Below are 12,884 nucleotides of genomic sequence, written 5' to 3' on the forward strand. Positions count from 1 at the left end.
ATTGGGCTGTAATTACACCACAGAAGGAAGAAAGGTAGCTTAGACCCAATCCAGACCATTTATGTAAACTCAGCCTTCTTGTCAACGTTGATCTCAGGTTGCATGAATGCAAACCACAAAAATCATCTCTATGAACAAAATAGAGACAGTGTCAGTTTACAGACGTGATATTCCATATACTGCGACTGTCATTTTTGCTTCATTGTTCAAGACTTTTCCAAGTCCTAAGGTTAAAAAGAAACTTATTTTTGCCTCAGCGGGAATATGACGAATATGAAGTGAATGAGAATAGCTTTCTGGAATGATAAAAGTACATTTTATATTTTAAGAAGAGACACAAGAAAGGGAGCTTTTATTTTAAGCATTTCATTATAACATCATCCTTCTACCTTTGGTTAGAGCCATCAACAGCAAAGGCAACTTCAAGGGATATAAATCAGACATAAACTTTAACAAATGATGTATTTACTAATTTTAAACAAATTATTGATTTACTGTTGCAGCTTTAAGTGTAGTATCTGTGGTATCAAATTGGACCTTCCCAAGAAATAGGAAAACCCCAAAAGATCATTAGTCGTAATAAAATCTAGCAAAAAATAAAAATAATCAAATCTTGATTATATGTGTGCAAAATGTAATATTCTGCACAGGTTTTCAGTGATGCTTTTAAATCAAACTAACATCTTTTCTCACAAGTCACTAATGGGAATTTAAACAGCAATATTTTCACAATCTTGGATGAAGTCTTTATACTAAAAATTGGCCTATGGGTGATAAATTAGACTATACTCTGACATGGCAGGTCTATCAGGCAGGTTATGAAGTGTTTCTTGCAACACCTGCAGTCTCATTACCCCCGTCCTCCAAGTGTAGGAAAAAAACCACAGGCCACCACAGTGGCGCCATTCATGGTTGTGCCCAATCAATACAGCCTTATTTCCTGTCCATTTGCTGAGGTCACAGCAGCAAAACTCATTAATTATTTCTGCCCTTGCTGCTTCTACTATGCTTCTGGCATGACAAGGGAAAGCTGTTTGACCTTTCTGTAAATTTCTGCAATTTTTTTTGCAGAGTGAGTTGAGGATAAGGAAAATGCCACGTTAACTTGCTTCATTACACTGTGATTAAAAGGATATATCTTTATCCATCACAGTGCACAGTTTCAGTCAGAACTAACTAATATCACAATTTATTTTTCCAAGAAAAATTAAGTAGCAGGTTCCATTGACATCCTATCTGCATGGGTTTATGACAGTTTGACTTTCCACTGCAGTTCACTATTTAGAATTTGGTTACAGCATAAATTATGTTTTCCAAAGTTGATCTTGCTTCCGAAGTAGGAAAGCATCTTAGGGCTTCCAGCGCTTGGTTTCCATGGTAATGGCATAATTCAAAAGATGAACTCACACCTTTTCCAGCCTTGATTATTTGACGTAACTACAGAAAGTAAAAAACACAAAATATGAGAAAAGTACATACTTCATCTATTGCATATATGTTCCTTTTTTAACAAGTTTAAGAAAAATAAATGTATTCATTGGTTCAATCAATAGGTTTGAAAGTTCACATTCACAAAGCTAAGCTTTTACAAACAATTGTCAAGATGCATTATTATGAACTTTCAGGGAGGCTGCTGTTAGTAAACTTATTTGGCATGAGATGTGCAGAAAGAATATTCTAGGAAATTTGAAGTTCTCTATTAAGTTTTTACAAAAAAACTTCATAGAAAAATTAAAATTAGATCAAGAAAAAATTCAAAAGACTATTAGTTAAACCTATTAGAAGGAACAGGGCTTACAATAACATTATTTTAAACAGGTTCTTTGGTTTTGAGAGTAAATTACGTGAGGTAAGTCAATTTTAATACTCCCATCAGTATTTCACATATATCATGGACAAGAAAGAAATAATTCTGAAGGTTAAGTGCGGTCTAGTTTATGGTGATTATTGTAAAGATGGTTCTGACCCTCAACAAAGTATAGACAAATACGTTTTTAATATCACAAAGACAGTCTTGGGTAATAATGTTTGGTTCTGTCTCTACTTTGCCTGTTTTTTGTTATGTTCAGCATTTTCATGTTAACTTCATACACCTCACATGGATGCAGAATCAGTGACAGGAACATAGATGCAGTTTGCATGTCACCTTTGATGCATAATGGATCTATTTGCACTTCTGTATGAGCTAAAGCATTGGTGGGGCGGTGGGAGTTGAAGAAATAGCCTAACTTACAGAAAGCAAAGCCACAATACCAACATAGTGTATCTGTAGTGTCTACTCTGTATTACAAAAAGAAAAGTAAATATAATTGAAACTGTGGTTGGTTGGCATCTGTCTGTCTCGAAGGACAGTGGGTGATGACCATCATCACAAGCCTGGGCAGAAGGTATGGAGATCCTGAGATGCCTAGTCGTCAAGATGCCCCTCTCAGTTTCACCAGTGTAGTCCAAAGGAGAGCTTGTGAAGCAATACGCTTGGCACCAGCTTGGCTGCAGGAGCTGCCAGAAGGACGTTCAATGACGTCCAGCTGCCTTGTTCATATGGATCAGTTCATTACACAGTGCTTTGAGGTTGTGCAGTGCAAAACAATAACATGATGCAGAATAAAATGCAATGACTACAGAGAAAGTGCAGTGCTGGCAGACAGTACGGTATAAGATCATAAGGAGGTAGATTGTGAGTTCAAGAGTCCATCTTATTGCACAAGGGAACCATTCAATAATTTTGTAACAGAGGGGTGGAATTTGTCCTTGAGCCTGGTGCTATGTGCGTAACAGAGACATAGACATACACTATGGAATCGGGACCATGGGTTAATTGGTCTTCACTTTCTGCAGCATCCCCTCTGTAATTCCTAGTTGCCCAGAACACTCCTAGTCTGTCCCCTCCATGTCCAGTACCCAATCCAAACGTCTCTTAAATGTGAATGAATGAATGAATGAAATTTATTTCGGTCAGTACAAACATAACAAAAAGCATCATTTTCAACGATGATTTCATAGGACAAAATTACAACAAAAAACATAGATATTCTTTAAAACAGACTGAAAGGGTGTAGGCTGAAGCTACAGCTTGTTACGCCTATCCCTCTTACTTATACAACATATTTGGTGTCAATCATCACATCAAAACAAAAAATTTCATAATCTTTTAACACAAAATCCAATTCCAAGTATCATTTATTTACATTACTCCCATTCATTTTACATCATGTATTTTATATTTGTTCACTAAATTATTTTAAAATAATTTTTTAAACTTGTTAAGTGTGGTGCATGTTTTTAAATTCTCACTACAACTGTTCCATAGATTCACCCCTCTGACTGAAATACAATAATTTTTTACATTTGTTCTTATTCTTTGTTTTTGAAATATACATGTTCCTCTCAAATCATGTTGACTTTCTCTCATTTTAAACAACCTTTGGATACTTTGTGGTAGCTGTCCATCTTTTACTTTATACATAATTTGTATTATTTTAAAATCTATGAAAGCCCTGAATTTTAAAGTGTTTAGTTGAATAAAATAGTGGATTGGTTGGCTCATAATAACTTGTCTTATTTACAACTCGTATGACTTTCTTTTGCTGCAATTTACCTGCTTCAACCACTTCCCCTGACAACTCATTCCACGTACTCACTACCCTCTGTGTGAAGAAGTCACCTCAGGTCTCTCTTAAATCTCTCCCCTCTTTACTTGTACCTGTGCCCTCCAGTTTTGGACTCCCCAACCCTGGAGACATGACTATGAACATCCGCCTTATTCATAACCCTCATCTGCTTTCAGGCTTTTGTACTTCTGCCCAGTGGGAGGGGTGAGAAGAGAGAAAACATCCAGGGTGGGTGGATTACGTTGGCTGCTTTACTGAGGCAGTGAGAAGCATAGACATAGTCCATGGACGTGAGGCGGGTTTCTGTGATGTGCTGAGCTGTGTCCACCATATTCTGCGGTTTCTTGCAGTTGTGGGCAGAGCAGTTGTCATACCGAGCCATGACACACATATTCAGTGCTGCTGGCTTTCTGCCCATGTTTGCAATGCATGCCGCACTGCATGTCCTGCTCTTTTTGAGGTCTTGATGGTTGTGGCATTAACAATCCAAACTTGGCTTGTTGAAGAATGGATTTTCATTTAAAAAAGACAATCAGAAGGAGGTTTGGTGACTGTTGATTTTTGAGTGGATTACTCAAATAGAACTTGAAACACGGGAAAAGGGAACTACTGAGGTGCTTGGCAAGATGGAAGTGTGGCTAGGGGTGTAACAAGTAGAACAGCAAGAAAGTAGAAAATGCAGAAGTGGGAAGACAATGATGGACTAGAAAAGTGACAGTGACTGGTGTAGTGTGTCTTTAAACATTACTAAAGAATTCAAAACACAAGAGATTGTGCAGATGCTAGAAATCCAGCACATCACGCACAAAATGCTGGTGGAACTTAGCAGGTCAGACAGCATCCACGGACAGGAATAAAGAGTTGACGTTTTTGGTGGAGGGCCTTCATCAGGACTAAAGATATCAATGAGTAGTTTTGTAGAATACCCTTAGTGAAGATAAAACCTATTTTTTAGGAAGTGGAGTGAATTGTAAATCTGACCATCCAAACAAATTGTTGTGTACATCTTTGACAAAGTCCCAAAGCAAATTACATCCTTAATGTGCATTCGCTGAAGGGAGGGTGTAAGAACTGAATATCAAGCTGCCACAGGCAGTTGCCACTGTGACTCTGGCAAAGGAATTTACAATGTATAAAAACAGGGGTAAAAGGTGCAAGATCAAAATACATATTAATCTCATGCCCAGGCCCAATTACTCTGCATTCACAAGAAATCTGTTTTTGGACTCCATCTGTATAATGTCATGCCAATTAAATACAAAACTCCACAAGGTCAGGTCTCGGAGAGCATTTATGAGGAGAAATGTTTTCAAACGTTTTCAGTTACCCATCATAACTCAGGTGCTTAAATCTTGCCCTCAGTGCTTCATCTTGCTCTCTGTTGTACGCAGCAAAATGAACTGGTATTGGTTTATAATGTCACATGTACCATGAATGTGTTACACTGGAAAGTTGAGTTTTGCAAGCCACTCATCATTTCAAAACACAAGTACTTTGAAGTAGTACAGGGGAAAAGTAATAACAGAATGCAGCATACTGTGTTACAACTACAGCTACAGGGAATGGTGCAGTGCAGATAGACAATAAGGCGCAAGGGCCTTAGTAAACACAAAATACTCTGCCGACGCTGGGATCAAAGCAACACTCACAACACGCTGGAGGAACTCAAGAGGTTGGGCAGCATCCATGGAAACGATCAGTCAATATTTCGGGCTGGAACCCTTCATCAGGACTCAACTGATGAAGGGTTCCGGCCTGAAAAGTTGACTGATCGTTTCCACAGATGCTGCCTGACCTGCTGAGTTCCTCCAGCATGTTGTAAGGACCTTAGTAATAAACTGGTAGTAGACCTGGTAGACTGTGAGGTTAAGAAGTCATCTTGACCTTCAAGAGGTCCATTCCAAATTTGATTAAATTGGCTACTTTTCTGAGGCAATGGTAAGTGTAAACAGGTGAACACAGTGCTATACGAGATCAATACTGGATACAGTCTTGGAGCACTATATATTTTCATCATGACTTCCTTTGACATGTATGCTATTGCTTTAGCTGTAAAGGTCAACATTCAATTAGATTTATTGATTGCTGATCTCTGTTGGTTGGATATGCTGAACCACAAATCTTAGAAGGCACGTTCAGTCCACTACTCATAGATCTCTTTTAACTTCATCGCTGTTTTAATATTTTTTCATGAGGTTGCCCAACTTTCTCATAGACTTTTAAATTCCTGCTGCCCTAATCCCTATATAGTTACTCAAGCAAATAATGGAACTGCTAATCTGTCTGCCATAGTTTAGCATTGCCTGCAAATTTTATTAATTTACAATAGGTTTCTGAATTCAATTCTATTTACGCTCAATTATTATCGTCAACATTGATCCCTGATATGCTCAAAGTTCAAAGTAAATTTATTTACCAAAGTATATATGTCACCATATACTATCTGAGATTCATTTTCTTGCAGCGGACATTCACAGTAAATATAAAGAAATACAATAGAAGCAATGAAGAAACACACACAACAAGATGGATTAACAGCCAATGTGCAAACAGGCAGACAGCATCTGCAGAAAGCGTAAAACAGTCCATATATCAGGTCAATGACTTCTCATCAGAACTGGCCCAGTGATTCTCTTTCTAAAGATGCTGTCTGGTTTGGTTGGTATTTCCAACATTGTTTGCTTTATTTTAAAACCAGAGAAGATCTGTTATTAAGAATTTCAGCAAATTTGAAATGTCTCTGCAATTATATACAGATAAAGCAAAAGGAAATATTTTTCAACATTTCAACAAAAGGAAATGTAATTTACAGTCTACAATACTAATCTCTTGCTCTCTTATTCCTTTCTTCTCTCCACCTACTCAAATTATTTAACATTAGCATAACCTTTGCTATAATCATATACTCTGGGGTGCACTACACAGTCACACAAAAAAACTTATAATTAATTATCAATATAGCTGTTGTATTCAATCCCACAATCACTGAAATTGATACCTCTGTCACAACCCTTCATAATTTAAAATATCAAATTGTTCTCAATTTACTGTTGGAAACAATGACAGAGTTTGAACACCATACTATAATAATGGATAAAATAGAGGTTATTCGTGTAACCAAAGACCCACTCTCACAAGTAGCTTATGCAATAAGCTTCACCCTTTCATATTTTCACCGTTTGTCTCTTCCGTACAATTGTCACTAACACGTGATCTCGAAGTTCAGGGTGACTTAAAACTTCAACACTTCAGTGTACTCCCCACACTTCAACCACTTACTTACAGAGCATTAAATATAATGAGCTCCCACCCACACTGTCAAAGTCCAGTTCTGTTCTGACTAAAAAAACATTGTACCAAGAAGCCTTACTATAACTCCTTCCTGAAGGGGGATTGAACAAGTTTGGTTTCTTTCCAAGCTTTCTGCTATGAGGGCTTCCTGAAGATATTTTCATTTTAAATAATTTAGAGTTTGAAAAACCAGCAAGGACACAGAAAAGTCAATCACATAGAACTAAGTAGGACAAATGATGTCAAAATTACCATGCTAAATGCAATACAAGAAAGAAAAAGTAAATGTAACAGATCTATAACAGCAAAAGCATTTATAGACTGTCTTTAATGTAAAAGATGTTCAAAGCATTTCACTCATGGAAATGGAATGAAGCAAAAAGATTGATAGTGGAACAAAAGCAGGGCTTTTACAGTCAGGGAACCAAATGATTCTGGGGTTCCAGAGGAAGAAGTGATAGTGAACATGGAAGAACTAGGAGGATGTGTCAATGAACTTGCTTTGGTGAGCAGGTTACTCCATTAAGCAAGATTTTGGAGCGAAGGAGGATGAGAGGTGACTCGACAGAGGTATATAACATGATAAGAGGCAAAATCACTAAGCAATTACCATCACTTGCAATCAGAGGAATCAACACACTGGACCACTGTTACACCACCAGCAAGAATGCCTAACGTGCTATTCCACTCCCTCACTTCGGGAAGTCTGATCACTTGGCTGTACTCCTACTCCCTGAGTATAGGCAGAGGCAGAAGACTGCAGCACCAGTAGTGAGGACCAAGAAGGTTTGGACAAGGGAAGCACAGGAGTGCCCACAGGACTGCTTTGAATCAGTGGACTGGACTGTATTCAGTGATTCATCTTCGAATCTGGATGAGTATGCTGCAATTGTTACCGACTTCATTAAAACCTGTGTGGATGAGTGTGTGCCTACAAAGACTTACTGTACATTCCCAAACCAAAAGTCGTGGATGAACCAGGAGGTATGTCGTCTGCAGAAGGCAAGATCTGTGGCATCCAAGTTTGGTGACCCAGGTCTGTACCAGAAAACCAGGTATGACTTGCAGAGGGCTATTTCAAGGGTGAACAGACAATTTCGAACGAGGTTGGAGGTGACATCGGATGTACGACAACTCTGGCAGGGTTTGCAAGACATTACTTCCTAACAAAGCGAAACCCAATAGCATGAATGGCAGTGATGCTTCACTACCAGATGAACAACGCCTTCTATGCACGCTTTGAAAGGGAGAGTATAACCACAGGTGTGAAGATCCCTGTGATCTCTGTCTCAGAGGCCGATGTTAGGCTGTCTTTAAAGAAAATGAACGCTTGCAAGGCGGAAGGTCCCGATGGAGTACCTGGTAAGGTTCTGAAAACCTGTGTCAACTAACTGGCAGGAGTATTCAAGGACATTTTCAACCTCTCACTGCTACGGGCAAAAGTTCCCACTTGCTTCAAAAAGGCAGCAATTATACCAGGGCCTAAGAAGAATAATGTGAGCTGCCTTAATGATTATCACTCGGTAGCATTCACATCTACAGTGATGAAATGATTTGAGAGGTTGGTCATGACTAGACTGAACTCCTGCCTCAGCAAGGACCTGGACCCATTGCAATTTGCCTATTGCCACAATAGGTCAATGGCAGATGTAATCTCAATGGCTCTTCATACGGCCTTAGACCACCTGGACAACACAAACACCTATGTCAGGATGCTGTTTATTGACTATAGCTCAGCATTTAATACCATCATTCCCACAATCCTGCTTGAGAAGTTACAGAATCTGGGCCTCTGTAACTCCCTCTGTAATTGGATCGGTGCAGATTGGTGATAACATCTTCTCCTCCTTGATGATCCATACTGGTGCACCTCAGGGGTGTGTGCTTAGCCCACTGCTCTACTCTCTCTATACCCATGACTATGTGGCTAGGCATAGCTCAAATACCATCTATAAAGTTGCTGATGATACAACCATTGTTGGTAGAATCTCAGGTGGTGACAAGAGGGCGTACAGGAGCAAGACATGCCAACTAGTGGAGTGGTGTCGCAGCAGCAATCTTGCACTCAACGTCAGTTAGACGAAAGAGCTGATTGTGGGCTTCAGGAAGGGTAAGACAAAGAAACACACACCAATCCTCATAGAGGGATCAAAAGTGGAGAGAGTGAGCAGTTTCAAGTTCCTGGGTGTCAAGATCTCTGAGGACCTAACGTGGTCCCAACATATCAATACGGTTATAAAGAAGGCAAGACAGCGACTATACCTCATTAGGAGTTTGAAGAGATTTGGTATGTCAACAAATACACTCAAAAACTTGAATAGATGTACCGTGGACAGCACTCTGACAGGCTACATCACTGTCTGGCATGGAGGGGGGAGGGGCTACTGCACAGGACCGAAATAAGCTAAAGAGGGTTGTAAATTTAGTCGGCTCCATCTTGGGTACTAGCTTACAAAGTACCCAGGACATCTTCAAGGAGCGGTGTCTCAAAAAGGCAGTGTCCATTATTAAGGACCTCCAGCACCCATCACTGCTACCATCAGGTAGGAGGTACAGAAGCCTGAAGGCACACACTCAGCAATTCAGGAACAGCTTCTTCCCCTCTGCCATCCGATCCCCGAATGGACATTGAGCCCATGAACAGTACCTCACTTTTTAAATATATATTATTTCTGTTTTTTGCATAACTTTTAATATTTTCAATATACATATACTGTAATTTCTTTCTTTCTTCTTCTTCTATATTATGTAATGCCTTGAACTGCTGCTGCTAAGTTATCAAATTTCATGACAGAGGCCGGTGATAATAAACCTGATTCTGATTAGAGTGGACAACCAGTGGCTTTTTCTCACTGCAAGAATAGCCAATATGAAGGGGCATTATTTTAAGGTGGGTGTTATGTGTATGGAATGCACTGTCAGGGTCAGAGACAGATACATTAGAGACATTTAAGAGAATCTTAGGCACATGGATGAAAGAAAATTGGAGGGCTATGTTGGAGGGAAGGTTAGATTGATCTTGGAGTAGGTTAAAAGGTCCGGACAACAAGGTGGGTTGAAGGACCTGTAGCGTACTATACTGTTCTGGGACTGACACGAAAGTAATGAGGAAATGGAACAAAGCATAAGGAACCATATTTTGGTTAGGTTACAGTTAGTGAAAGGTGGAAGATGGGAGACCAGAGAAGGGAAGTTTGCTCTAGAGTTGACAAAAGCTTGAGTATAGGTGGGCATTGCTAGACAGAAAAAGCCCTCTTTCACAGAGGTGAGAATGCACAGTGAAAGTTCAGTTTGACTTGTTCAAGTTCTTGATTAGTCCAGTTTAGACAAACAGTAGTATCCAATCTACTTCTGCTCCTGTGGTGCAAGAATAGATTAGAAAGTCAGTCTGTTATTATCAGTCTGCACTATAGCACCATACACAAACACAAGTGTATTATAGCAGGTGCTTGACCTCTTCAAAAACAAAATAATTTTATTCACAAAATTCACATTGTACTCTGAAGTATATCACCTTTCCTTCAATTCTGAATCAGTATACTGGAACTCCCTACCTAATAGAATTCTTGGAATCCCTTCCCCAAGGGGAATGCATCCGTCTGAAGCAGCTCACTCCCATCTTCCTTCTCAGTGACATAGCACAATGGGAAAACCTTGCTGACTGGAGTCAGCAGATTCAATTAGGATGATCATGTTCCAGCTTCGGACGGTTTCAGACTTCCATCCATATGCTGTTGAATGTGGAATTCTGAAACACTCAGAGGTAACAGATAGCCCGGCATCAACCACTTAGCTCTGTCTGCTGTTGGATTCCACTTGGAGTTCAGCAGCACAACCCAGTCCTGCTGAGATTTCCCAGCATTAACCTGGGGAATCTTTTCCAATGCTATCTGGGGATCCATAACAGACAGATTAGGAAGCAAAGGCAAGTAACTTTTGTTTTAAGAATGTGTTTTTACTTTTGTTCATTGTTGTAGATTTATTTTCAAAGATTTTTTTTACTTTCTCAATTATTTACTTCAATTTTAATTGTTTTTTTAAAAATCCTGAATGCCAGAGATACTTACAAGTTCACAATCTCTAATAGAAAATAAAGTTCCACCTCAGCATTGTCATCTGTTAAAGCCAATTAGCACAAAGCCAACCTGCCACTAAAGGCCCCATCACCTTCATGAAGGCTGGGAAAGTCAGTGAAGTTAATCCTCCACACACGGTCCAGGTGTGTTTGGGCAGTTAGGAACCTTAGGTGACCACTCCAGGAACTAAACATTGCAATCTGTTGCAATGTTTTTTATTCTTAAAGCTGATGAAAGCCACATTGATGAAAGTATTGTTATTAGTTGAAGACTTTCAACACCATGAATAATAAACAGTAATACAATTTACGTGATATAACGTGAACAATATATTTTGCTAGTCCATACTCATGATACAACTACTGTCCATTGTTTGTTAGCATTTATTAACAATTTTTAACCCTCTGTTTTCTACTTCATTTATAATTCAACATTGGATGGCTGGAAGTTTGATCAATGTTAAGCTTTAGTATACACAGAAACATAGAAAACCTACAGCACATATACTTTGTACACAGGGGAGAAAAAATTGCTTTTTACCTCTCTAATTCTATTTGGTTTATATTTTAGAGATTATTGGCTCCCCTGAGCAAATTATTCTTGTCAGCAAAAGTGATTTTTATTATAAATCTACAAAACTTCCAAGTCCGCGCACAAAAAAATTACTGTCTCTCAAACTGCCTTTACCTTGTTGAAGCTGGAGTGGGGAGGTAATTCCTTTAAAATTCTGTACTCCCAACTTTCATTGAGATATGCATTTTAAAAATGCACCTCTTTAAGGATCAAAAATCTGACAGGAAAAATGGTTCATGGCAAACAAGAGAATTTACAGGTAATATTAAATCAAAGTTAAGTCTTATGATGCAAGCCTGAGGGTTCAGAAGACTTCAGAATTCAGAAAATGAGCATCAAGACATGAATAAGGAAAGGTAAAGTTGAGTATGAAAGCAGTCTAGTGAGAAACAAGAACATTGCAAAATCTACCATCAATATGTAAGAGTGTAAAGATTAGCAAGAGTCAGCATTGGTACCTTACAGACTCTTTGGGCAATAAGAAAATGGCAACTGAATTAAACAAATATTTAATATTTCAGAGAATACACAGAAATACTGGAGAACTACTGGTTTAGAGTGAATGAGAAGCTCAAAATAATTAGCATTAGTGCAACCTTTGGTCCTTGAGATACAGGACTGCAATAAAGGTTTACCAGATAGACTCCTGTATTGTAAGGGGTTGCCCTGTAATGAGAAAATAAACAGAGTGGACACATACTTTCTTGAGTTTATGAGAACAAGAGTAAAATTCTTGAAGAGATTTTAGTTTCAAGAATGACTTTTCTTTCTGGGGTGGCTGAGGTGTCCAGAATCAGGGATTAAGAGAAGAAGAAATTTATTCAAGAATAGTATAATGAAGCTTTGGAAATATAAAATTTAACAGCCAGTGGCCACTTTATTTTACACTTTACACCTGCTCGTTAATGCAAATATCTAGTCAGCCAATTACAAGGCAACAACTCAATACATAAAAGCATTCAGACATGGTCCAGAGGTTCAGTTATTGTTTAGACTGAACATCAGAATGGAGAAGTAATGTGATCCAAGTGATTTTGACTGTAGAATGATTGTTGGTGCCAGACGGGATGGTTTGAGCATCTCAGAAACTGATCTCCTGGGATTTGCATGCACAACCATTTCTAGAGCAGGGGCTTCCAACCTGGGGTCCACAGACCCTTCAGTTAATGGTAGGGGTCCATGGCATAAAGAACAGTTGGGAGCCCCTCCTCTATAGTTCTGTGCATGAAAATACCTTGTCAATTAGAGAGGTCACAGGAGGATAGCCAGATTGGTTCAAGCTGACAGGAAGGTGACAGTAACTCAAATAACCATGCATCACAGCAGTGATGTG

General features: G+C 38.9%; 1 protein-coding gene across 1 annotated transcript in view; it reads right to left on the minus strand.

Annotated features, from left to right (window-relative positions):
* Nucleotides 1-335: 335 nt before the first annotated feature.
* pdss2 (prenyl (decaprenyl) diphosphate synthase, subunit 2) overlaps nt 336-12,884 on the minus strand; it is a 228,774-nt gene continuing 216,225 nt past the window's right edge. The window contains exon 9 of the mRNA XM_072246133.1: nt 336-1,437. Coding sequence (XP_072102234.1) covers nt 1,282-1,437 — 156 coding nt within the window. The 3' untranslated portion in view covers nt 336-1,281. The remainder of the gene's footprint in view (nt 1,438-12,884) is intronic.

Source organism: Mobula birostris, chromosome 2, assembly GCF_030028105.1.
Source record: "Mobula birostris isolate sMobBir1 chromosome 2, sMobBir1.hap1, whole genome shotgun sequence".
Lineage (NCBI taxonomy): Eukaryota > Metazoa > Chordata > Chondrichthyes > Myliobatiformes > Myliobatidae > Mobula > Mobula birostris.